Consider the following 27,634-nt stretch of genomic DNA (forward strand, 5'->3'; position numbering starts at 1 on the left):
TTTATACATACATACTTATTTGTGTCTAATGGTAGCCATCTCTAGGGCAGAGGTGGGAGAGAGAAGAAAAAAAGAAATTTACATGATAACTTCATTACATATTTAAAAGGAATAGCAAGTTATACATAATCGATTGGCAGTTTCATGGGTAGTCATCCTTTTTTTATTATACTGTTATGGAAATGCTTGTTTTATTCCATAAATTAAAAATAAAATAAAATAGAAGTGACTGTCTAGGTCACCTAGCCCTTACATTTTGCAGATGAAGAATCTGAGACCCAGAGAGCTCATGTGCGCAGGGCTGCCCAGGCAGCAACAAAAGCCACATTTAAAGTCAGGCCGTTTGGCTCCAGAGCCAGTCAACGTTCATCCCATTGCACCATGCTGCTAGTCCAATGCCCTCATGGCATAGATGGGGAAACTGAGGCTCAGAGAATGAAGGGATTTGCTTCCAGCCATAAAGCTAGTTTCTGGCACTGGATGCAGGCTCCTTCCACCACCAAGTTCTCTGCCTTTCAGTCTCTAACCTCTCCCTACTCCAGATGGAGCTGTCTCATTCACTAGAGCCTTGGGGCCTAGGCTTCGAACCAATGACACTTAAGCTTTCCCATTGCCCTTATGAAGAGAGTCTAGGAGAGGCAGGCAGGGGGCAAATGCTGCGTGTCTGCAGCAGGAAGCCAGGCCGCTCTCTCCTTCAGCATATGATTTAGTTCCTTCGAAGCAGGGTTTTCTCAGGGCTCCTGGTGCTTCTGCAGTTTGGTGAGCAATTGCATCTGGTAACGGCTCCCAAGTCCCCACTCTGGTTTCCAGGCCCTATCTGCCCCCTGATGCTGCAGATGAGATGGGGACTGAGAGAATCATTTCACAGGCTCAAAGCAGCAGCAAGGAGGACCGGCTAATTAAAAGGAAAGGGCCCAGCTCCCTCATCAGAAAAAAAAAAAAGCCTGGCCCTGAGAGGGATGGGGAGAGCTTTCTCTAAGCAAAATGAGCTCAGCCAATGTGCTAACCTTGGACATTTTGCCTCTCCAGGCTCAGTTTCCTCTTCTGTAAAATGAGGAAACCAGAACTTCATGTGGCTGTTTTTAAATGAAATCACCTGAGACTTTGCCTTGGGCTTCCAGTCACTTAGCTGCTGTGTGACCTTAGGTCAAGTCACTCTCCCACACCCAGCCTCAGTTTCCCCATCCATAAAATGAAAAGGGTGGATTGGATGATCTCTGCAGTCCCCTCTAGCTTTGCCATTCACTGTCATCCTGTGCCGTGTGATTGGAAAATAAAGAACTTGAGTCCTGGAAGCGAGTTAGAGACCACATGGTCCATAAAGGTTCAAAGATACTCTGGCAAGAGGAAGGGCAAATGTTGGACTCAAACCCTGGCTCCAGAGGCTTCAGGCAATCAGGCATTTAATGTCTGTTTCATTTCCCCACTTTGAAAAGTCTCTTGCTTAAGCTTATGTTACAATCACTGAACTTTCATGGCACATCAGAGCTGGGGGTGGGGCAAGGAGGTTCTCAGAGGTTTTCTTGTCCAACCCTCCTCCTTTTACAAAGGAGGAAACTAAGTGCTCAGGAACACATGACAAATTGATGGTCTCTTGACTCCCAGACCAGGGTTGAACTGTATACATCAAATTGCTTTCTAAAGAGTTAAAGACCATTGCCTTGACCCACTCTACGGTGATCCTTGAGTTGATCTTGTCTGAAGTTGATGGCATCTAGACAGAAATTAAATAACTAGGTTCCCTGTGATGGCCACATGCCTGCTCTCAGTCCCACTGTCCTCCTGTCTCAAAAAAGGAATGAGTGCCTCATCAAAGAAAGTATTCAAGCAGAAGGATGGATGACCCCTGTCAAGGATATTTGTGCTTGGAGTGGGAGGTTGGACTAGTCACATGACCTCCGAGGAGATCCCAGAGTATGAGATTCTGTGCCCAGCACAGGCCTGCCATCTGTCCCCATGCTGCCCACACAGATGGGCAGGGCCTTCAGGAAGATCCTCATGGCTCATTTGCTATTCTTTTTTTTTTCTTGATTCACTGAAAAAAAAAAAAGGCCTCTCAGGAGACAAGCCTCAGAATGGATTGGTTTGGTTTGAAGAGCTGCTTCTTTGGGATTCTAACACTATTACCCACTCAGAAAAATGACAGTTATTACATTTGATGCCATCAACCTAATGCTCCAGCTATGGGGATGATCGGATCAGGTGAGGGTCTTTTAAAGGTTGGGGAGATGTGGGCATGTTTGTGGGTAGCAGGAAACAATAGACAGGGAACAGAAATAGAGAGATCTAAAACATCTCACAAAAGCAGCAGCAGGGTCTGAAATATCAAGTGTATTCTGCAGAAGGCTGGATACTTATAGTGACAATTTAGGATCATAGAGATCCTTCATCAGAATCTTCCTCATTGCTGTCATTGTGATCATCGTCATTAATCATCAACTAGCATTTATTATGTGTCTGCTATATGCCAGGAGGAGCAACCAGGTGACACAATGGATAGGGTGCTGAGCCTGGAGTCCGGAGGATCTGAGTTCAAATCCAGCCTCAGAGACCCTGGCCAAGTCACTTAACCCTGTTTGCCTCAGTTTCCTCATCTATAAAATGTTCTGGAGAAGGAAAGGGCAAAACCACTTCAGTATCTTTGCCAAGAAAACCCCAAATGGGGTCATGAAGAGTCAGATGTGACTGAAACAAATAAACAGAATATACCAGGCATTGTGATAAGGTCTGGAGATAAGAAAATAACAACAACAAAAATAGTCCTTGCTTTTAAGGAGCTTACAATCTAATGAGGGGAGACAACATGCAAACGATTATTTACATAAAAGATATAGACAGGATAATAGACAGGATAAATGGAAGGTATCTCAGAGGGAAAGCACTAGCATTGGGGAGGACTGGGAAAGGCCTCTTGAAGAAGGTAGGATTTTAGCTGAGACTTTTTGGAAGTCAGGATATGGAGGTGAAGAGGCAGAACAGTTCAGGCCTGGGGGACAGCCAGTGAAAAGACATGGAGTTGGGAGATCACCTGTTGTGTGCGAGAAAAAGCAAGATGAGTGTTGGTGGATTTCTCTAGAGTAAGTGGAGGGGAGGAAAGTGTGCGAGGACTGGGAAGATAGGAAAGGGGGTTGTGAAGTGCTTTAAGAGTCAAGAAGAAGATTTTATATTGGACCATGGAGGTAATAGGGAGCCACTGGAGTTCACTGAGTAAGGGTGGGGTTGACATGGTCACAGATTTATGCTGTATGGTTACTTTGGCAGCTGAGTGGAGGATGGACTTTTGAGGCAGGGAGGCCATTTTATTGTTCAGTCATTCAGTCATGTCTGATTCTTCATGACCCCATGGACCATAGCACACCAGGCCCTTCTATCCTCCACTATCTCTCTAAGTTTGCCCAAATTCATAGGGAGACCAATCAGAATGCAATTGAAACAGACCAGGTATTGGGATGATGAGGGTTCACTTAGGTGGTGTCTGTGTGAGGCCTTAGAACATAGATTGTAGAAGGTCAGATCTGGAAGGGACCTTAGGACACAGAGTATAGAATGTCAGAGCCTGAAGTGATCTCAAAACAAGGTATAGAATGCCAAGAGCTAGAAAGAGCCTTAGAACGTAGAATGTCAAGCTAGAAAGGACTTAGGAACGTAGAAAATAAAATGTCTGGGCTGGAAAGGGGCCTTAAAACATGTGTAACCCTATAATTTTACAGATGTGACCCTGGGAAGCCTGGGACACTTGGAAGGTATTTGGATGGGCAGATCTTAGCATTTCTCAAGAACCAGCAGTTTTGACTTTGAACTTGAGTGAACTTGTGCAAAGGGATGTTGAAGCAGGGAAGAAAATGATGTAGCCATGATGGAGATGCTCGGAATCTAGTCAAGACTGACAGCATCCTAGATTCTCCAAACGGGGAGCAAAGTTAGGTGACCATTGCCCCACCCACAGACCCCAGGGGAGATTGTAGAGCTCAAAGTGTGACTGGACAGGAATGGAGCTGTGAGTAGTATAGACCAGAATGGGTGCCATTGAAGAAGGTGGGTCATGGAGTGGCCTGGTAAGTAGTGTATACTGGATCCTGGACATCTTCCTTTTCCCTTTTCCATCTGTGGCTGAGAAACGACTTTCCATTTAATTGCCCATCATTCCCTACACTTTTATCCCCCATCTAGAGAAGGGAGAGGGTAAAGAGAAGCCAGTTCAAGTTCCTTGCTGGCTGTAGCCTCAGGCAGCCTGCCTTGCAAATAAACTGTTCCTTAATTATCTGCAATAATTTTTTTGCTATAGTAACAGTGCTATAAAATCTTGGTGGCCACCAACCCAAAATGGCTTGGTTAATGAAGGCGAGGAGTGAAACTGAGAGATAGGGAGAAGGCTAGAGCTAGTCTGAGATTTAAAGTGACAGGAGTTGCTATTGACCCTTAGTGAAAGATGGGTACATGAGTGGAGACCTCAAATCAAGGAGGAAGATCGTGTGAATCATTATCATCCTCTAGGTGAGGGAAGTTGTTTATTAAGAATATTTTTGTAACCATTTCAATAAAATTGGCTTCTTTTGTAATCCTATGTATTTTATGCATTTAAAAACATCATTCTGAAGAGTGCACAGGCTTCACCAGACTGCCAATAATGCAGAATGACAACAACCCTTGTTTCTAGACCCATTGTCACAGAGAATTCCTAAAGAATGAAAGCCTGGTGGGAAGGCAGCTGCTTCTCCCCTAGAGAGGAACATTGTGCTAGAAGTCCTAGGATAGTTTTGCTGATCTTAGGATGGAAAGAAAGATGAAGCCATCTCCATCTGTGTGAGCTGTAGGGAGGCTATTGATTCCTTGATGTCAGTGTTAGGAGATAAAAGGATGCCTAGCCTTGCTCTGCCCTGCCCCTTAGTGGCTAGTCAGAAGAAACCAAAGCCTAGAGAAGGCATGTAGTTATTTAATTAATGTCAACTTTGGGACTAGAACTCTGTAAGTCCCTTGCTACTATGGCCACACTTTGCTGCTTCCTTAAGCCATTTTCCTGGGTCACTCAGGCACAGAGCAGCTCCCATGTGGGTGTTCCAGATGATCTCTATAACTGGTGACACTTTCAGAAAAGCATGTCACGGTGCACTGCTCTGGAATCCAATTTCTCCAAAATGACAGGGTCTTAGATGCTAGCACGCCCAGCTTGGAGGAAATTGTTCAGTGACATCTCTGTCTCTGCTGAGTGAGCAGTCACCAATGGAAACCAGAGACTTAGGCCAGGCACAAAGCTGAGTCCCCAAGGGGAAAATCAGCCACTTGGCAAATGTTGAAGTTCTGTGCTGTGAACTGGAGTTGGGGCAAAGATATAGGACTGAGAAATTACAGAAGGATTACAAAGAGCTTTGTTCTGGGTGATGTCCTCCCTCTCCTTTTATTTTTTCAAAATAAGCTCATATTTTGCTGCATTATGCACACTGGACAGCCTGGGATTTCCATGAAAAATATTCTTATAAGGATGCAGGCCATTAATTGCTTATCAAATTCCAGAAAACAGGATTTCCTCATAATTTATAGTCTTATCCTGTCTTAACACAAGTTCACATATGTGTATATACCTGTACAGGCTCTTGGATTTTGAAATCCTTGGTTTTTTTAGCTTGGATGGGTAATGTCATTGTTACAGGGTACTTCCAGGTAAGAGAAATCCCTCTGCTATTCAAGGTCAGCAGCTTTCTTTTGTAAGTGAGGGTCTTTGAGCATACCCTGGGGCACTGAGCAGTTGTGATCTGCTGAAGGGCACACAGCTGATATGTGTTACAGGTAATATTTGTTCCCAGGTCTTCCTAACACCAAAGCCATCTATCCAATACACCAAGCAATCTTTGAAATGCACATCCTTAAATTAATCTAATACTCTCATAGAATTTGCCTCAAGTAGCGAATAAAAAACCCTGAGGACAGGAGATATCTCTATCTACATCTCTGTCTCTATCTATGTGTATTATATGTATGAGACAGTATATTTGTTCTATAAGAGTTTAAATTCAATTTTAACTAGAAAGAGAGGGAGAGAGACAGAGGGAGGGAAGGATAGAGAGAGAGGGAAGTAAGAGGGAGGGAGGGAAGGAGGAGGAGAAACAGGGAAGGAGGAGGAGAGAAGACAGGAGAGAGAGGGAGGGAAGGAAGGAGAGGGAGAAGGAGACAAAGAGAGGGGAAAAGAGGAGAGGGAGAAGGGGAGAGAAGGGGAGGAAGAGCAAGACAGCAAGAGAGAGATCAAGTGCATAACAAGATTTAGGGCACATTCAGAGCCTTAGCCAGGAAATTTTCTGATAGGGAAAGTACAATGATCCATTTCAGGGGCAAGTAGTACAAAGTATGCCACCAGTTGAGGGGTAAAGGGGCAGGCCACCATCTTATGAAGGGGAGTGTCTAGGACATTAGCATGAGGCTGCCATGTAGACAATGTGTTGAAGAAGCAAAGTAGGCTCAGGGATGAACTGATAGCAACCTACCATGTAGTAGTTTCTTGTTTTAATCAGCTGTTGTTGCTAACTAGGTGCTAAGATCTCTTGTTGCTATCGCAGCTGAAGGACTATTAGTGCTATCATTGCCCTCCAAACTTGATGCTCACTAAATCTGGACAAAGCTCAAGTCATCCCACCCTAGTTTTGGCTCTTGATGTGTTCCTATCTTGACCGCAGAAGATCATGAGGAATGGATATTGTGACATTTTTGGTCATTATGGACAACCTGTTGTTTACAGTTGGGAGCTGCCGTCAGGGAACAAAACTAGTAAAGCTGCAGGCAGTTCCTTTGATTTTCTTCCCAAGTCATTTTCTGAGTCCTCCCCCAGGGACAATAAGACAGCAATGCAAATCTCCTAGGAAAACATGAATCTTAGGATCACATATTTAATCGTATGGATTTGCAACACAGCCCATATTACAAACATTATCTGAGAACATTTACAAGAATAAATAAGATGAGCTTGCAGTTGTAAAAAAAAAAAGAAAAAATTACACTTCATTGTAATGTACAATCAAAAAATAGATCTGATAGTCCTTAATCTAACAGTATGTGCCTTCCTTCTCTTGAGCTCAAAAGGAACAAACTCACTGACTACACACTGTTGACATTTTTGTGTTGATTTGTCGTGTTCATGTTTCATACATGCTTTATCTATCAAATACCCAAACTATACACGTGTGTCACTGAGATTCAGGGTGGATACTGTGGATAGCAAGAAGATGTCACGTAAATGCACCGTTCCAAGTACGTAAAATCTTTGCATCCAAGGAACTCCTAGGGGAATCTAGGAGACCAGGGTCCAACGATGAAAACATAGAGGAAAGTCTTTATCTCAAGTCAGCAATACTATCAAGGAGAAAAAACAAAAGGTGGGCAGGAAGATGTGTTTGCATCCTATCTGCATTCTTGGCTAGTCTGAGCTAACCAACGTAGCCTGGGTACTGAACTGTATGTGTGGTGGCAGTGGTAGGGAAGTCACAGTGATGGGTTAGCCAAAGTCGAGAAAGGGGACAGCTAAGTTGGCCTGATGTAGGGAGTTGTGTTTTTGCTCCCTCCATGCCTTACTCTTAGGCTTGTCAAGAAAAAAGCTCAGGGGCTAGAGAAAGAGAGGGCAGAAGCTGGGCTTTCATCTCAGAAGCAGTGTGCTTTGTGATGAAAGCTTTGAAAGGAGGAGGGAAGCCTTGAAGGTGAGTAATCCTTTCACGAGTAGATGCATAGGTAGGAATCCAGGGCTATTCAGTAATTAACAAAGGAGCTGTCCTGCAGTCTAGGAAGCCATTCTTGGGGCAACTGCCTTCATTTCTCTGAGAGTTATTTTAATCACCTGGAAAATGGAGATGAAAACGCTTCTCAGGGTTGTTTCAAGGAAAGTGTGTGGAAAATGTAAAAGTACAAAGGACATATGAGGCATTCTTCTTCCTTCTGCTTGGGGGCACAGGCCCTCTTCCCTGTAGACAGTTCAGATTCGGGTGTGTGATCATCATAGGTTCAAGTGTGTTCTGAGTTTTTGTGGGAAATTAGGAAGCTGGCATCTCACCACTAAGGCAGCTTTGTACAAGACTCTGGACACCCACACAAGTGCAGATGCTTAGCCTTTGTACAACCACTGGTTCATTTAGCAGATTCACAGAACTTGCAAGTTGCTAGGGCATTTAGAGTTCATCTAGTCCAACCCATGCCCCCAAATGAATTCCTACCATAACACACTCAAGTGGTCATCCAGTCTCTGCTCTAAGATTTCCAGCTAGGGGAACCTACTACCTCCTCATGCAGCCCATTCCACTTTTCTTTGCGTAAGAGGTAATGTGGTTCAATAGAATGGGCACTGGGCTGGGAATACTGAACTTAGAGTCTTGGGATCTGAGTTCAAATGCTGCCTCTGCCATTTATTATCTGTATGATCCTAGGCAAGTCACTTCCTTTCTCCTGGCCTCAGTTTCCTCATCTGTAAAGTGAGAGCATTTGACTGGATGGCCCCTAAGGTTGCTTCTAGCTCTAAAACTATGATCCTTTCCTACAATCCTTTTGAGTCTAAATTTGTCTTTCTGAAAATTTTACCCCATGTCCCTACTTCTATCCTCCAGGGCAGAATAAATCTCATCTCCCTTCCACATGGCAGCCTTTCAATTTCTCTAGGTAAGATTTTTTTTTCTTTTTTTCCCTTTTTTTTTAGGCATTGGGGTTAAGTGACTTGCCCAGGGTCACACAGCTAGTAAGTGTCAAGTGTTTGATCTGGGGTCACATTTGAACTCAGGTCCTCCTGACTTCAGGGCCGGTGCTCTATCCACTGCGCCACCTAGCTGCCCTCTCTAGGTAAGATTTTGAGTAAGACTTTGTTAGTGATCCAAATGGAGGACAAGGTCATTGACCCATAGCACACCAGACTCACAGGGCTGGGACATGAATGCCACTCTGGAGCAGGGTAATGATGGTCTAAGAACCCAGATGTGCTTACCTTCCCAGATCCCTGTGTTGCTGGAGTCCTGTAGGAAGTTTCCCAGAAATTAGATTTATACACAATGTTCTTTCTCCCCTCTTTGTGTCTTTGAATAAGTAGTTCTCTATACCTGGAATGCCCTCCTTCCTCATCTGCACCACTTGGAATCCCTAGCTTTCTTCAGATTTCCATTCAAGTGCTGCCATCTACACAAAACCTTACCTAATCTCTGCAGTTATTAGTGCCCCCAGTCATTTTGTGTTTGCATTTTGTATATTTTGTATGTATGTATACATTATAAATATTTTGTATTTCCTTTTATATGTACATATTGTCTCTTCTCAATGTAAGAGAGCCTTCTGAAAAGAAAACCTTTATATTTTGACCTATTAATTCTCTCATTCATACACAAGTCAATTTGTCAGTGGCATTGAGGTGTGCTGTGGCTTAGAGTCTCAGCATATCCATCCCCAGACACTCTACCCACCATCACACACTTCAAGCCATAAAGAGAAACAGAGCTGTTCATTCTAACATCTGGCACAGTGCCTGACACATAGTAATAAATGTTTGTTGACTGACTGCTACAGGATTTTCTAAAACGCTGTTTCCAGTTAACCTGTGCCAGACTGAAGCAAAGTTTCCTCTCTGCCACACGCGTACCACCAACGGTTCTTGCTTCTGAAAATTCATTAGCATAAGAACCAGCTTTTGCCTTCCTGGAGCCATGGTACAGGGGAAAGTATGCTAGGTTGGATTGGAGTCAGAACACCTAGGTTCAAATCTCATCTGAGACATCTCAAACTCAACACCTCCAAAACAGAATTCATTATCTTTCCTCTTAAACGTACCCCTCTTTTAAACTTCCCAAATTCTGTCAAAAGCATCACCATTCTTCTAGGTTTGTAACCCTGGCATCATCCTTGACAGCACATTCTCTCTTACCCCATATAGCCAATTGGTTGTCAAATCTTGCTGTTTGTATACCCATAACATCTCTTCAATTCAACTGCTTCTCTCCACTCTCCCAGCTGCCACCTTAATCCAGCCTTTCATTACCTGTCACCCAGATTATTTCAGCAGTCTCTTCATTGGCCCCCTGCCTCATGTTTCTCTCCACTTCAGTCCACACTGATTCCAAAGTGACTTTCCTTAAGTGCAGATGTGACCACATCAGTCCTCTCTTCAAACTCCCTATTGGATTCCTATGGCCTCTAGGATCAAATATAAATTCCTGTTTTGATTTTGAAATCCTTTACAATTTGGTTCCAACAGTCTCATTGTACCCTGCTCCTCATATCACACTATTTGTGATGCAACAAAACCGACCTTTTCTCTGCCCATCATATACAGCGCTCTGTCTGCCTCTGCTTTGTAGTGACCATTCCCCATGCCTATGATGTACTCCCTGCTCACCTCCATCTTGCAGAATTTCTTCCTTCATGATGCAACTACCACCTTCTACTGAAGCCTTTTGCGATGCACTCAATACATTCTCTCTGAAGCTATCTTGTTTTTTAACCACCTAATATTATTTGTATTTCTCCTTAGATTTATTCTATATGTGCTTATATTTATCCTTGTGTATCCTATTAGAACAGAAGCTCTCTGTGGCTAGAGGTTGCTTCATTCATTGTGTTTGTATTCCTAATATTTAGCACAGCACCTGGCACATGGCAGCGACTGATTAATTGATTACCGGTGTTACTATAGAAAATTCTTTAAGCTCTCTGGCCCTCAGAATGTTCATTCGTATTAAGGTGGGGGGAGTCTTAGTGGTTTAGATGATGCTTATTTCCAACACTAAATATATGTTCTTATGCCACTCCTATCTCTACTGCAGGTCTCTCATTTGCCTGGGGTTAGCAATGGTATTGTTGAAATATGAATAGTGTTAAACTGTCCATAGTATGATTTGGGTTGAGAAATTCTGCTCTTAGTAACCATGAAAGTCCAGACTTCCCTGATTTGGCTCAGTGCATAGCCAATGACCAGAACAAGTTATGGATATTTGTACTGTCACCTCTCTAATGCCCTCTCCCCACCCTATTTTTTAGATGAGCAAAAGATCAAATCATTCATCACGATCAGCCCACTCTGTTTTGTATCTAAATCCCTGCTGGTCCAGACTTCATCAACAATACTCTCTTAGATGTTCTAAAAAGCCAGGCAAGTTTCTAGGGGGGTCCCAGAAAAGCTGAGTTATTTTCTGTAGGGGTTTGGTGGCCCCCACTAGCATCCAGAGTGTGGGAGAGGACAGACTAGGAGCATGTACTTTTTCATTGTAAAGGTACTTTACCTGAACTTGGACATGACCTTCAGGCCCGTCTCTGTCATTTTCCACCTGAGTATACGTGGGCAAGTCATTTAACATATCAGTTTCCTCATCAGTAAAATGTATCCTCATTCTAGTCCTTATAGAGTCCCAGACTTTCAGAGTTGGAGGCGAAGGCACCTCAAAGGAATCCTTCTATTCTTTGACCAGCATAGAAGCCAACCAGCCTTCGCCTAAACACCCCAACAAGAGTGAGCCCATGACCTGCCCCCTTCCCCGCCCTGATCGCACATTCCAGTTTTGGATCATTGTAATCATTACAAGATTTTTCTTTTGCCAAGCCTAATAATCCCTGCACTGCTCACAGAGGAGCTTTGAAGACCAAATGAGATCATGAATGTGAAAGAGTTTTAAAATTCTTAACAAGATCCACGTGCAAAGTCTTACTAGTATTGGTGAAACATCACAGGCAACTTGTGCCAATCCTATCATGGGCCATGACTGAAACAACAGTGGGGATTTTCACCCTGGATTTACGCAAACTGGCTTACACAGTCCTTCCTTCAAGTGAGGACTAGGACCAGGGGACCCTGAGGTCCTTTCCATTTCCAGCTGAGTTTATACCTAGGCATAGTCATAAACTGTTTCCGTTGAGGGACAAGAGGAGTGCTGTGAGCAGAACTGAAAGATAAGAGACACTTTTCATTGCTCTTCATTACAAAACATTGTACCATATATGGTACTGTTGGCTAAAAGGCTAGGGTCCTTTTTCTTGTGAGAATACCCTATACGCTCTGACTCTGTGTGGTCCCAAGCTACTGTAGTTGGTGCCTTCTCCTGTCGGCTAGACAAGGCGCATTTCTGTGGGATGATGTGTACGGCTACAAGTGCCAGTCTAAATCTCCAGCATCTCTTAGTTCTGTTAGTGCCTGTTTTTCTGCTCTAAATACCTGGGGTTTATAGCGTCTGGTTACAGTGGGCCAAGGCTTCTGGCTTGATGTGGAAAAAGGCAAGGCCATGGCTAATGTTCCCTTTAGGATGAAGGGTTGGGACTCCCTCCAGATTGGCAGTAGGTTGAACAACTAACAGGTTGGGAGAGGATGGAATGTAGCCAAAATGTGCAACTGAGAGTTCTAGGCCAGGAGTCATGAGTCCAGCTTAGTTTGGTGATCCAGGGAAATAATACCCTCTGCTTCTTAAGCCTCAGCTTCCTCATTTATAAAATAATTCTCCTACTACCTCTTTCATAGGGCTATCATGAGGAAATTGCTTTGGAAAGAAAACAGCAATTACTATAGAAAATTAAAATTCAGTGAGGCCAATGAATATTTTTTTGGGGACCATGAACTGAATGTAGCATCTCTGTCATATCTGCTAGGGCCCAGAGTGCTACTGCCAGTTTGCTTTACAAGAAACTTAGCACTAGACTGTGTGCATGTCAGGAAGTTATGCTAAAGCAGTGGAAATCCAGACACTATTGAGAAAATGTGTGGAGAAAGCTAGTGTGAAAATAACAAAATGTCTATAAATATAAAAATGGTCCCAGAGAGGAAAAATGTGGCCTAGCTCTTCACAGTCAAATCTGCCCTGCCTTTGCTCCCAGTTTTCCTTTACCTATCCAGCACCTCTGGCTATTGAAAGTCTGCTGTCATCCTTCAAGGCTCAGCTCAAATGCCATGTACTCCAGATGTCTTTCCTTAGTCTCCCAGTCAGAAGAGTGCTCTTCTAAACTCTCATACAAATTTTGTGCATCTTTTCTGGAATCTTCCCATTCTGTGCCGCATTCTGTTTTTATGAGATCTGATCTATTAGATCAGGGGTTCTTAACCTAGGGTCCACAAACTTATAAAAACTCTATAACTATTTCAAAATAAGGTTTTATGTATCTGATTTTGTGCATTTAAAAACATGATTTTGAGGAATCCAACAGCTTCATCAGTCTGCCAAAGGGGTCTGATACAAGAAAAGAAAAAGGACCTGTAACAGATGGTAAACTCCATGCAGACAGAGCAAAGATTGTTCCTTATTTATCTTTGCATCTCTTCCAGCACAGGGATACTGGGTCCTGCATAAGCATCATGCCAGAGGGGAAAGAGTCCTGGACTTGGAGTCTGGCTTTGCTACTCTCTACCTGTGTGACTTTAGGCAAGTCACATATCTGCTCTGGATCTCAGTTTTCCTCCTCTGTAAAAGGAGAGGGTTTGGCCATACGATATTTAAGCTCTGAATCTTAGAATCCTATAAGTTCCAAGTTTTTTTTTTCCTCCAAGACCTATCTTCTTATTTGTAAAGTGGTAGGGATGGGATTGGACTTGTCAATGGTTTCTTTCAGCTCTAATTCCTATGATTTATGATCTAAGGTGGGTGGCTAATCAACATTGAATGAATGAATGGAATGATCTTCCTTCTCATAATGCTTGTTCTCACCTTGTTCCTGTATCTTTACTTCCCCCTTTGCATGGTGGCTTTTTTACATTCTAAGCCTGTCTCCTGGTGGCTTTCTTATGTTCTAGACCTGTTTCTTGGTGGCTTTTTTATATCATAATCCTGTCTCCTGGTTGCAACCATTTCATGTTCCTGAGTTAGTGACTTCTATGAGATTTGATTTCCCCTCTACACTTCATCTTTTGCAGCGACCCTCCTTGCTTTGTCAAAGTTCTGCTCATTGCAGCAAAATGAAGCCTTATCAGGCTCACTGGTAGCAAATAGAGAAATAGGGAGTTGTCAGCTCCGCCTCTGGGTGTTGCTTCCCACCCATGGTGCCTGGCACCTTGCCAAGGCCCCAGTATGTCTCTAAAAGAGAATTTACCTGTGCTTGTAAGGTATAGACTCTCCTATGCCTTTCCCCTGGACCTGTCCCGTAGGTGCTCTACATACATAACTATCCCAGCTCATTTCTGTCTCTTTCTGATCCTCATTCTGTGCCTATTCCCGTTTTTGGAGGCATTTTCTTTTGAGATGAATTCTTTGCTCCTGAATTCTGGCCTCATCTTCACTGGGTTTCTCTGGAATGTCTCTATAGATGGCCTGCTACCTGCAGGAGGGACAAGGGAAGTAGTCTCTTCCAGAAATGCATCCAAGGTCACAAACATTTCTGAATTCTACCACCTGGTCTAGCAAGAGCCTGAGTGAGCAGGCTTGGATTGAGGTTCTCAGGACAGACGAATTCTCTGCTCATTTGCAGAGGAATCGGGTTCCCTTTCTCATATCCTTCTTTAGGACTTTTCCCAGATCCCATACTCTTCCTTTCTGGGTAATTGAGGGGCTGTTGGCCTGATAGGCCCTTCCAATAATTTCCTGTTTGGGACATTACATAATTTACCTGCCCACTCTCTTTTTATTCCTGAAAAGAACCACCATCCAAGGCCAGATCCTCTACCATCTGGAACAGGATGCAGTCTCAGATGGCTGTATTGAAAACTGACTTGGGGCTGAATTTGGACTTCTTCCTTGACAACAATATCAAAGATTAGGGATATATCCAAATACCACTACTTCTCTTAATACTCTGCCATTGTTCAAGGGTCTAGAAATTTATCTTAGCTTCTTTAGGAATGCATTTATAGATCTTCAGGTCACGGCAACAAATTCCTTCAGTTTAATCCTACTGAGTAAAATCTGACCTTCTCTCTGTCTGTCCTAAATGCCTATTTCATGATCTAAAGGTTTCCTCTAACTAGTACTGTAGGACTTGGTGAATAAGGCCATCCAGTCCTTAACAGTGTTTCCACATTGAGCTCAGCCCTCATCCTTTCAGAGTGAAGACTCTTCACCTTCTCACCTGGGTACCTGGCCTTTCTTCTTAGGCTCGGGCAGCACACTGCAGTGAAAAGAGCATTGGATCTGGAGTTAGAGGATCTAAGCTGCAGTCCCACCTACCTGTTGCAGTCCCTATCTGTATGCTCTTGGGCAAGTCACTTAACCTCTCTGGTTCCCACTTTACCCATCTGTAAAGAGAGAGGGTTTGAACAGATGGTCTCTGAGGCCCCGACGAGCTCTGGATCTATGATTCTTTATCTTTTTGTGCCCCATTACTTTAACTCCCCAATGGGGAGGTCAGTGCACATACAGATGTAGAGGAGAAAGAGCGCTTGAGTCAGAGGACCTGGTTTGAACCTTGCTTGGATTACTTAACTTCTCTGAGACCTCAGTTTCCTCATCAGCACAATGAAAGAATAAGGACAGATGATTCTTCCATCCTTCCTTGTTTTAAAGCCTATGACATATGACAAAGATAAATACCTGCTCTGGGGAAGGCCATCTGGAATAAAGAAAAAGGCTATAATTGGGCATGTGGGATTACACACACACACGCACGCACACACATTCTATTAGACATAGCCTCATACCTGGGTGTTATTTGTGTGTCAATGGACCCCAAGGCTTTTCCAGACTCATTTACCTCCTCCCCAGGGGCCTCTGGAGATTCCCAGTAAGACCTTATTCATTGTTGCTGGTGCATCTGGCAGCTTTCTCTCTTTGAGAAGAGGCAACATTAACCTTGGACTCTGAGAAAGGACGGTCTGCATCAGTGACAGTAAATGTTGCTCTGATGGATTTAAAAGAAAATCTTGCTCTCTTTGGAGAGATGCCAAGGGCACATGTGGACAACTTCCTTATACTTGCTTATTACCTGGGTATATTCTAGGGTGGGCTGGAACCTGAAGGGTAAATGGAGTGAGTGAGATGGAAAAGCTTCTGGCTCTCAAGAGGCCTCGTTCAGAGCTGCACCAGGGAGAATGAAAGAATGGACATCTCTTGTAGTGAGCACTTCTAATTCACAAGGACCACTTACAATGATGGTGACTGGGGTGGGATTCCACTCAGGCACTCCACACTCTAGCCAAGCTGGACTACCAGCTCCCACAAAGGCTTTCCTGATCACTCTCCATTCTAGTGCCTTCCCTCTATTGATCTTCAGTTTATCCTGACCCTATCTTGTTTGTACATGGTTGCTTCCATGCTGTCTTCTCCACTACATGATGAGCTCCTTGAGAGTAGGGACTGTCTTTTGCCTTTGTTTGCAATGCTCCCACCCCTACACTAACTGCTTAGCATAGTGCCTGGCACACAGTTGATGCTTAAGGAATGCTTATTGACTTGACTCTCTTGCCTCAGAGCCTTTGAAAGCATAGGCTTCCCCTTCACCCCTTTCATTTTTTGTGATTGCATCCCAATCCTTTCCTAGAATGCCATCCCTCCTCATCTCTGCATTACTAAAGCCTTCTCTTCTGTCAAAGAACAGCTCAGAGGCTACACACTATAGCTTCTATGACTTCTTATTTCCTGGGCTAAAAGAGGTTCCTCCCACCTCAGATTTTTCCCAAGCCATTTTGTCTTGATCTCTCCTCTGCTTCCTATCACAACTTGGTTGGGTACCTGTGATTTCTTCCAGATGGGGACTCCCCAGAGAGGAGCACCTAACCCTCTAGTGATTGGCATTTTCTCTGCAACTTATAGCCTTAGTTTCCTGGGCAACTAAGTTAAGTGACTTGCCCAGGGTCACAAAGCCAGTATATGTCAGAGTTAGAACCTGAACTCCAGTCTTCTTAATTCTTAGCTTGGCTCTGTCTCCACTGTGTCTCTGTGCTATCTTATGTTATACTTATCTGAATACATGCATGTCACATCCACTTGTACCACCCTCACCCCACCCTTATTTCACCCTCTTCCCTCTTAGTTGGAGATTCCTACATTTGGGAGTTACTGAAGCTGCTCCCCCCCCCCCCAGTATCTTGTTCATCCCTTCTAGAAAAGAACATACCCTAAGAATTATGATAGAACCTCTACTCTCAGCACTGCTCCCTAGATGATATCCAGAGGAATGATGGAAAACTGACTTTTTTGGGTAGGGGAGGTGATCACAAAGTGTTACGGCAGGAAAAGGACTAATTCAATCATCCTTATTGTATAGAGGAGGAAACTGAGGCACCCAGAAGAAATGTGACTTGTTTAACACCACATGCTAAAACATGTGAGAGTTCAGACCCAAACCCTGATCTTCTGCCATGAAGTCCAGAGTTTCTGACACTCTATCCTGATTCTTCTAAAGACTATCTCCTTTCTTTTACCTATGTACAGGTCATATCTCCCTGTGCTCCCCCACATTGCCCCTCTACCCAGAAGAATGTAAGCTCTTTGAGGACAGCTTCTAAAGAGACTATGGCACCAGAAAAGGGAGACATGACAAGTATATAGGTTGACACTGCCATGTCTTAATGAGTCTGTGATTTCATTGGTGTAGGTAGTTCAGGCAGCTAGGTGGCTCAGTGGATAGAGCACCCTGAGCCTGGAAGACCTGAGTTCAAATGTGGCCTCAGATACTCACTAGCTGTGTGACTTTGGGCAAATCACTTAAACCTTTGTTCTAATCCACTGAAAAAGGAAATGGCAAAACACTCCAACATCCATGCCAAGAAAACCCTATATGTGACCCACATCACAAAGAATCAGACGTGACTGAATGGCTGAATAAGAGCAATAAGTTCTTTCACTGGTCCAGATCTCAGCCCTTGCACACCTAATCACGCTGTGTTCCTCTCACAAAACTTCTAGAGGACTTGCTCTATTTCTTTGACTATTGCATGGACACCGGGGAAGCCCTTGGGTTGTTTGACTTTTATCCCATGATCTTTCTACATGAGTAGTCCTTCTCATTTTTTAGCCCCCCAGATGTATTCGAGAGTACTTCAATAGGTTTACTTCTAGCACACAAGTTATAGTAATATACTGATGCCTATTTGCACTCTTTGTGTATCTCTGCATTGCTCTGTACATCACTTGCAATCTCTTCAGAGATGATAGATTGTGTGTTACCATGGAAAGAGTCAAAAGATCTGGGTTCAAATCTCAGCTCTATCACTATCTGTGTGACTTTGGGCAAGTCACTTACATCTCAGCCTTGGTTTACTCACTTGAAAAATGAGGACTGGATTAGATGACATTCAATATTCCTTTCAACTCTGTTCTCTCTCTGGGTTGTGAAGTTGGAATGGAGTTCAGGTCTGTGCCTGGGAGTGGGACTCTGTTGTATGGCTTTCTCTGCCTTTCGCTTTAACCTCAGCAGTAATGCTGTTCTCTTTTCTTTGAACTTGTTCTCCAGGAAACTCCCCAGGCTTCCATGGAGCAGATCCCCAAGTTGATCCCCACATAGGAGTCCCTTCACAATCCCAGAAGCTCTACTGATGGTGACAAAGCCTAGCAGTGGGGAGCCCAGCCCAAGCTTTTCTCAGAAATGTTCTGTCTCAATACCTGCATATTTGTTTGGTGAGAAATAAAAATGAAAAAAAAAATCAAAGAACAGAAAAAGGGGGGAGGGAGAACAGGTTTAGTATCCCCAAAGTTCAAGTTGTCCAATGGAATTCACATCTGGCACAGAATAGATCAACTAATTGTGTTTGCTCAAACATCTCTAAGCCCTGAAAAAGTTTCCATCTCATTGGTAAGCTAAAGTCATCTATTAGATCACCCCATTATGCAAAGTAGGAAACAGGCCCAGGGAGAGAGAGGGACTGTTAATAGAATCAGGACCCAAGCCTTGTGTTGCCCTGCTGGAAGCCAAAGCTGAGAGAATTGCTGAAAAGTACCTAGGGGTGGCTTCTCCCATGGCTCCCCCAGTCCCTTTGTAGCTCCTCACCTCCTCAATGCATGGTATTCTCTGGTTTCTTCTCTTCCCCACTCAGCCCCATAAGAAACACCTCACTTTATCCCCAATTCAGAGGACCTTCTTTAGGATCATTTCCAGGGATTTATCATTGTATGTAGTTTGGGCAGACAACATCACTGATGGATTAGAATTCCTCAGTAGGTATTTCTGAAAAAAGATCCTTATAGGCAAAAATGGCTAATGGTAGAGATGCTTCAGAGGACACCCTGCTGCAGGAGTGAATTGGGACCGTGTCTCTGGGTTTCTAGTTCTCTTCTGAGGACTGACTGGCTACTATTCTAAGATACTAAAACTATCCAGCATGCACCTAGGTCTACATTGCTCTGTACATCACTTGCAATCTCTTCAGAGATGATAGGTTGTGTGTTACCATGGAAAGAGTCAAAAGATCTGGGTTCAAATCTCAGCTCTATCACTATCTGTGTGACTTTGGGCAAGTCACTTACATCTCAGCCTTGGTTTACTCACTTGAAAAATGAGGACTGGATTAGATGACATTCAATATTCCTTTCAACTCTGTTCTCTCTCTGGGTTGTGCATAAGCACAGCCAGGGTCTAAGCAGCCAGGGTCAGTCCTGTCTAATGTTGAGTTTGGGTAGGGTTTTTTTTTTTTTTTTGGTGCTCCTACCTCCTGCTGGACTCCCCCAGCTCTTCTGTTCTGGCACTCAGTGTCCCTTTGCTACTCCCTCTCTCTACCCTAGCTTGCTCATTGAAAAGGTTCTCATATTAACCATTTACATCTTCTTATGAATTACAGTCAATATGCCCTCTTCCAGAAGCATGTGCCTTGAGGGCAGGACCCATTTCACTTTTTTTCCTCCATATCACCAGTGCTCAGCACAGTGCCTGGCATATAGTAAGTGCTTAATAAATGCTTGTTTATTGATTAATTGTAAGCCTTATCTCCTCTTTCAGAAAGGAAGTTTAGGTTTCAGGAAGCAGGAAGGGGAAGGTGGAGGCAAGTGGGAAAGAACATAAGCCAACATGGGAGGCCTGGGCGATCTGGTACCCTGAGGAGCATAGGGCTCCTGGTGCACCTGTTACCTTCTTACTGCTGTGCTTTGTCAGACAGACATTCCAAGCCACCTGAAGCTGTCATTAGGAGGATCAGGAAAGTGTAGGGATTATTACACAAACAGCACACTACAGCTTGCTGCTTCCCCAGGATCCAGGGGGTCACCGAACTAGAAAACTGAGGGTCAGCCAAGGGAATGACACCAGGAGGGAAAAGGGAAATGACTTTTCATTTTATAAAATATCCAAATCAGAAGCATATGGGGTTATTTCTATTCTTTTTGTTTATGGAGAACAATGTATCTTGACATCCTTATCAGACCTCTGGAGATTTAGAAATTAAAAACTGAGAACAAAAGATCTTCAAGAGGCATACCCTGTACTTGGGGCTCAGAGCTGATCCCTTCCACCCCCTACCAGGCCAGAAAGCAAATGGACTAATGATAACCATATATATTGTCTTTACCAAGATGGCAGCAGGCTTATAGGCCCCTGCCTCCTCTGGCCTCCCTCTACTTTGTAGTAGCTATTTAGAAAAGAATTTGATATAAAAAGGAAGAAAGTACATCCACAATACAGGCCAAAGTAACTCACCCAAACTAGCTCCTGGTCCCAGTTTGTATCTAGTCTTGTTCGAACTCTTTACCCAACCTTCCAAACCCCTCATTGTCAGCTAACACAACTTCTAGACATATCCTTCAAACATTTCCATTTTTATGAGATGAGAAACTATTACATTCCACTAAGCTAAAATGAACTTTCTTTTTTTACATTGAAAAAATCATTTTCTTTTCAGGTACACTGTTGAAAAATACTCTGTCCCCTTCACAGGGGTGGCATCATCACACAAACTCAGTAGGCCATCACTTAGGAGTCCCCTGAAGTTTCAGGGGTCAAGATGCCTGATTGGCGACACAAGAGGCAGGCACAATCTAGGACACACACAGAAGGACTGACAAGCTTTTGAGCATCCCCCTAGCTGTCCACAAAAGCCCAAAAAATAATATTAACAGGATTCTGCGTTTGGCCCTGGTTCTGTTAACAAGACAGAAAGCTGAGGTCAAAGCGTAGGGGGATGGCAATGGAACAGGGCCACATGCAGGTTGCGTGTGTGCGATGCACTGAGGATGCACTGAAGTCTGGCACTGCGGCAGCAATGGCACGTGGAGGCCTGGCCCGGTTGGGTCAGTCCAGGTCATTGGGCTTTTGGGTACCCAGGGATCCAGAAGGAGAAGGTAGCAGACCAGTGACCTTAAAGGACTTGACTCCCTTATGCATCATAAGGGATATGTGCTCTTTATAATCCACCCTCATGGGACGAGGGTGCTGTAGAGGATGTGCATGCCTCCCTCCTTAAATGTCTTCTCCTCCATTGGGTTTGACTTTTCCAAAGGACAGTAACATGAGATTCACAAACTTGAAAAGAACAAAAGAAGCAAGAGCTTTAGGATCAGAAATTCCAATTGCTCCAGGATCAGGTGAGGGAGATCCAAGATGGTGCTGCAGACATGGGGCCATTAGAAAGGAGACTCTCCCGTCTGGCCTCTAAACTTCTTGGGGTGAACAAGAGACCACTGATGAAACAGTAAGTGCTACAGAGGAAAGCAGGGGTTCCCAAGTCTTCTCTGTGGTGTCAGGATCTGTCCAGTCTCTCACTCCTTATACCCTGGTTAGTGCCTTTCAGAGAAAAGGGGGCTTTTGAGATACCACAGGGTTCCCTGTTCCATTAGGCTAAAATGAACTTAAGTATTCCAGTGCGACTTCGTATACAAACTTATATTGATCCTAAGAAAGGAACAAAAGGAGAAACTTGTTAACAGGGACTTTTCCTTAGAAGCTTTGGTAATAAACTTGTGGTAGAATCACCTCACAATATTTCTATATAGATTTCCTAGCTTTTAAGCTATGCATGACAAATGTTAATTCACAGCCACATTACCCCTGTTACCCAGAACAGTTCTAGGCTGTTTAATCCCCATCTATCCTTTTCTGGTCTGTGTGTGTCCCAGAACAGAAACTAATTTTGGAATTAGCCTTTCTTGCATCACACAAACAGGGGCATTTCTGGAAATGTAATAGAAGCAAAGAGAGCACTTTATGTTTCGATAGTGCCTTTCATGCTGACCATTTTAGAGTGAATGATCAAAATAAGCTAAGTCCTACAGTGAACCTATCTTAATGGAGCATTGAGGCACCAGGAATAAATAGAAATTAAATTTCATTCAGTCAGACTTCACAAATTTGAAATTGGTAAGGATTTCAGCAGGAGCTGAACTGAAATTTCCCTGAGCACTATCTCTGACCAAGAGGTTTGGGAAACAAATGAATAGTGTACTTGGTTGTGATTTCCTGGAAGGCAGGGAGGACTCAATCATCTTTGTATCCCTGGTAGCACCTAACACAGTAGGCATTAAGTTGAATGAACGAATGACCAAATTAATTAAAAAGATTATAGAGGGAGTTCTCTTAAACTACTTAAGAAAACAAGCAGTTTTTGAGGATGTCCCAAGTACCCATTTACCTAAAAATAATCAATATGCTAATTAAACTCCCCAAGTCGTCTTTTTCTCATGCCTCCAGATTTCCCATATCCTATAGTTAAAACTGAGTTCTTCAAAGCCAAGACAATAGTAAGCAAGTGCAGGCAGGTCCTCCCCAAGTTGGAAAGGCTTCAAGTACATACAGGCTGAGTGACTGTGTGTGTGTCTGATATACAACAGTCAGTTTAGCCAAGTTCAGGGAGGCTTATCATTAGCTGATTGGGAATGGTTTATTTTTAGTCATAGCAACTCCTGAAATTACCTATTAAAGCACATAGAGCTTATGATAAATTTCATTGGAGGGATTAACTCCCTCCAATGGATGAAATGACAGACCCTTGTAGTATTGTAGTATGCTAATTATAATTAATTCTTTGATACTTTGACAGATTTGTGCAATCATCTTTCCTGTTCAACAATATCTGATTTATACATTAGTATTATTAATACATTAGTAAAAAAGTATTTTTTTATCCTAATCCTAGTTGTTGAATGTACTTATAAATAAAATTTCTTTTTAGATGATTCAGATTGACTTTTCCCCAAAAGTTAGTGTGAACAAGGCTTTACTGGACTATGTTGGAGAGGATTGTATTGGCAGAGGACTTTTCATAGAGTAGGGTAATATTCCCTTTGGCCCATCCCAGAGCCAAGGGCCTGGTATTTCTGGGAGGAATAGAAATAAATTCCAGACTTTTGGTCCCTACTCTGATTTATGTTTATTTTCTGTAAAGTCTGTTAGTAGAATGTAAGAACCTTGGGGGCAGGGACTGTTTTGATCTTCTCCCTTTGCCTTGCCAGTGTCTAGTCTTGTGCCTAGCATATAAGTGCTTAAAAATGTTTGTTGAATTGAATTAAATAGAATTAGTTTAAGCCAATGTCCCTCCTCCTAGTCTCTAGAAACTTACCAGCGTTTCTACCATGTTGGATTTGTTGTTTCGCAATGTTTTCACTATATGGAACACATCAATGATATTTTGTTGTTGGATCATTTCACATACACTGCAGATGGCACAGAAGGTTCCACTTCGTCCACCGCCATTTCTAGGTACAGAGAAAAAAAAAGGTTTGCCTCCTAGAAGTGACAACTGGGATAAAACACAAGTTAAAGCCTTTCACGAGCTCCTGATGAAGTGGATCTCTCTCCTATAAACCATCAGAACACTTTGTCATCTATAATATACTATTGTCATTTGTGTCTATATCTTATTTCCTTAATAGACAGTAACCTTGCTGAGGACAGGGGCAATGGCTTATCTTTTTATCTCCCTCCACTTACCATAAGACCTTCTACAATATATCATCATCATCTAAATGTAGGGGAACACAAATTTCTAACACTGATATATACACAATAGGGAGCCTGAGAGCCATTGTCAAGGACCTGTCTAATTAGAAAAGGACATGAGCCAGTCATGTAGCAAGAGATGGGAAAGCCTGAGCATTGCCCTAGCATTCATGACATGGCAGAAGGCCAGAAGACCTCCAGTGTGTTGGGTAGATCACCTCTGGAGACATTGCAGAAAGGCATGCTTGAGAATCATAGAGAATGAAAAGGTGTGGGTGGGTTGTGATCTACTTGTTGTTGCTGTTGTTGCTGTTGTTCAGTCATCTCTGACTCTTTGTGACCCCATATGGCTTTTCTTGGCAAAGATACTGGAGTGGCTTGCCATGTTCTCCAGTAAACTAAGATACACAGAGGTTAAGTGACTTACCCAGGATCACACAGCTAGTGAGTGTCTGAGGCTGGATTTGAACTCAGTTCTTTTTTTAATTCAGGCCCAGTGCTCTATGTGCTGAGCCACCCACCAGTAGAATAAATATCCCTATCAGGGACATCATATACCCCTCGTAGAACTGAAGAAAGTATATAATAATAACTCCCATCTCTATAGCACTTTGATATTTGCAAAATGCTTTTGTAGGTTTATAGGGTTTAGACCTAGAAGGAACCTTAGAGATGCCTTGTCAGTTAGGGAAATCTATAAAGTGGGAGATAATAAACTTGAAGCCTAGTGAGGGGATGTGACTTGTTTCAGATCACAGAGTGAATCAGTGGCAGATCTAGCACTAGAAATCCAGTCTCCTGATTCCTAGGTCCTACTACAGTGTTTCATTTGGATTGCTATTGGATTTCTTCAGCAGACAGCAGGAACTATCCATGGTTCTGAATCCCATCTCATTGGGTGCATCTGTCTGTATGCTTTGATACTTCCCTAAGGTCCACCTCATCTGCCAACCTAACATGATTCACAATGCTGGAGGGGATTTTGTTACACTTACAAGCAGTGGACAACAGTTCGTCCATCCCTCCCATCATATTGTTCCTGCCACTTCTCTAGTCGCCGGACGACCTTCAGAAGGGAGCGTTTGGAGGGAGGTGTGTCCCGGTAGGCAGGCCAGCCAATGTACTGTAAGTGTTGGACGATACGATACCCGTCTTGTGGCTGAAAATGGAGTCAGTTGATTCTGTTACATTTTAGTGCTATGGAGGTGTAATCCTTCACAGGATCCAAGAAAGTGAAAGCACCATGTAGGTAGCCTTACAGAGATTCTTACAAGGCACATTCTAGCAGTGCTAGGACTGGGAATATCCCAGGAAATGCTCGGGTCTACAGCCAGTGATTTGAGTTACATCATCCCTGGAGTGGGCAGAAGATGGAATCACAGAATTTTACAGTGTAAGGGGACCTTGAAGATCACTGAGTCTCATGCTCTCATTTTACAGATATGGGGACAGAGGCACAGGGAGGGGAAGTGATTTGCTCCAAGTCACATTAGCTAAGGAAGTCCTGGGTCTGGGACTCAAATCCAGGTCTTTGGACTCAAAGTCCAATGCTCTTTTTATTATGTCTTTTTACTTTCTGCTGGATATCCACCCATCCTGAGTAAGAAAGAGGGGTGTCTGGGAAAGAGAGAGGCTCAGGTCAACTGACCTCATTATTTGGATGGTAGACAACCTGTCTGAGGCCAGATTAAATTTTGGGACTAAATGGAATTTTAGTGAGTATCAAGTAGAAATATGACTCCCTCCCTTTAAGACAGAAAACAGCTTCACTGATACATGCTGTAATTTTTGAGATGCAATGGAGAACATTAGGTCAGTCAGGCTGGTGTGCTGCCTGGAGGTCTAGTTGCTGGTATTTTCACATATAATCACTCCTATCTAACCTCTTATTTGTGTGGAGGTAGGGGTTGAACAATTGAGTTACCCAGTCTGTCTGATGGTGTTACAGGATGTAAAGAGTGTATCCTCATAACTTCTAATTTCATTAAGAAGACTGGGTGGGGAGCTCAATTCATCAGGGGTCTTCCTCCTTTCACCCACCCACTTATCTCTGTAGCCTCTGTCTCATTTGCTTCCTGCAAACATCCAGATAATTAAATCATCCAGATGAAGAAAAATTGGGCCAGCAAAGAGAGAAATGGCAGACACTGGACTTACTCTCGCCATGTTGCAGATTCGGAATATCCTATTGATGATGTCCTCATCAATGTCAGCTGATACAAACTCCACCTGGATTGGCCCATAACAACAGGATGTCTTCTCTGGCCAATACTGCATGCAGAGCTAGCATAAACACAAAAGACATAGAGAGAAAATGAGAGAGGTTAATGAAAAGGAGAGAGGCATCCTGGTAACCAGATCCTGTTTATTCCTGGGGCATCCCCATTGTAGGCCCAGACAGCTCAGTGTGCTAGCAAGAGTATGGTATTAATGACCCCAAGGTCATGGGGTTCAGCTCCTCTAGACTCTGTTTGGTGGCTACAGACAGGCAGATCAGAGGAAGCTCCCACTAAGTTCACGACCTGATGCCCGGTCAGTACCATCCTCAGGACAGTGCATTATTTTGAATTCTCACCCCCAAGAGAATGTTTTCCTTCTGTTTCAAGGGCTTCAAAGACAGTGCCAAAGATCTATAAGAGTTAAATCTATAGCTTCACCACCCTCCTCTCTGAGGGAGGTTAATTGGGTAGCAAGTAGGCATGTTGGGAAGCAGACGAGGGGGTCCACGGGGCCTCTGTGGCCAGAGGAGCAGCACATCTGCTGAGTTGGGAAGTAATGACAATTTAAACTTTATTTCTCTTTGCCACAGGCTTTTCTCCATCTCGGCTCTGACAATAATGAGGGGCTGGGGGAACCAGCATAGATAAGACCAGAGCTGGCCAGAGCCTTTGCCTAGAATTTGGATTAATCAGAGCAGTCTTTTTTAATTAACATTTTTATCATTTGCATTGAATCCAGCCCTGTCAATGCTGGCTGAGCATCAGATGAGAGGTGTAAGAACTAGAACATGAGTACCGCACTTCTTCCCCTCCCACCCCACTGAATTTTCAAAACTGCATGGAACTAAAAATCATTTAATTCTCTTTTAATGAGATTTCCAGGCTAATTTCTTTAGCAAATGGATTCCGATATGCTTCAAACGAGCCTCCTCATTTTTGGATACTGCTCCGCTTGTACAGAGCCTTGCTCTGCTTTTTGGGTCATTCCCAAAAGGTGGTCTCTTTCTGCTCTCAAATTTGATGCATGCCTTTTGTGGCACTGACCTATGGAGCAATCCACCAGCCAAACTTTATTAAGTATCAAGTATGTGCCAAACACTGTGCTAGGTCCATCTCTGACCTCAAGGAGCTTACATTCTAATAGGGGAGAGAACATGTACATAAATAGATACATAAAGAATACATGGAAGGTGGGCTTAGAGGGGAAGGGACCAGAAGCTGGGGGACTAGGAAAAGCTAAGTATAAATAGAATCAAAGGAGGCAGGCAGCACTGGTGTCATGGGTGGAGTGTAGGACACAAAGTTAGGAAGATCTGGGTTTGAATCCCGCATCAGATGCTGGCTGTGTAACCCAAATCCTATGCTTTATGGACCTCAGCTTACTCGTCTGTCAAAGGAGAGGACTGGACTCAATGGTATCTAAGGACAATGCCAGCTCTTAAATCTATGATTCTGTGAAATAGAAGCTAGTGAAGGTGACCACTGCCTGATAGGAGCATGAGGAAAGGGAAGGGAATGGAACAAGCATTTATTAAGCTCCTACTTCATTCCAGGCACTGTACTAAGTGCTTTGCCAATATCTCATTTGATGAAGAAAGGCATCACGTTGCAACCTTTCTCAGCTAGTATATGGGACATTTACAAACCAGCTAGGTTTGGGCAGAGATGACAATTACCCCAAAAATAGGTTCCCCCTCTCCTCC

General features: G+C 43.4%; 1 protein-coding gene and 1 long non-coding RNA gene across 10 annotated transcripts in view; one reads left to right on the forward strand and one right to left on the reverse strand.

Moving 5' to 3' along the window:
* LOC110216746 (uncharacterized) overlaps positions 1-18,391 on the forward strand; it is a 108,955-nt gene extending 90,564 nt beyond the window's left edge. Inside the window, exon 4 of the long non-coding RNA XR_013484807.1 lies at positions 18,307-18,391. This is a non-coding gene — a long non-coding RNA (uncharacterized LOC110216746). The remainder of the gene's footprint in view (positions 1-18,306) is intronic.
* PTPRT (protein tyrosine phosphatase receptor type T) overlaps positions 6,843-27,634 on the reverse strand; it is a 1,323,147-nt gene continuing 1,302,355 nt past the window's right edge. For all 9 annotated transcript variants that reach the window (XM_020998700.2, XM_020998699.2, XM_020998698.2 and 6 more), the window contains 4 exons: positions 25,870-25,995; positions 24,708-24,871; positions 23,333-23,468; positions 6,843-21,669 (listed from right to left, as the gene is read on the reverse strand). In XM_020998700.2, the coding sequence (XP_020854359.1) occupies positions 21,616-21,669; positions 23,333-23,468; positions 24,708-24,871; positions 25,870-25,995 (480 nt within the window). In that variant the 3' untranslated portion in view covers positions 6,843-21,615. The remainder of the gene's footprint in view (positions 21,670-23,332; positions 23,469-24,707; positions 24,872-25,869; positions 25,996-27,634) is intronic.

This window comes from Phascolarctos cinereus, unplaced genomic scaffold, assembly GCF_003287225.1.
Source record: "Phascolarctos cinereus isolate Bilbo 61053 unplaced genomic scaffold, phaCin_HiC Scaffold_2;HRSCAF=192, whole genome shotgun sequence".
NCBI classification, from domain to species: domain Eukaryota; kingdom Metazoa; phylum Chordata; class Mammalia; order Diprotodontia; family Phascolarctidae; genus Phascolarctos; species Phascolarctos cinereus.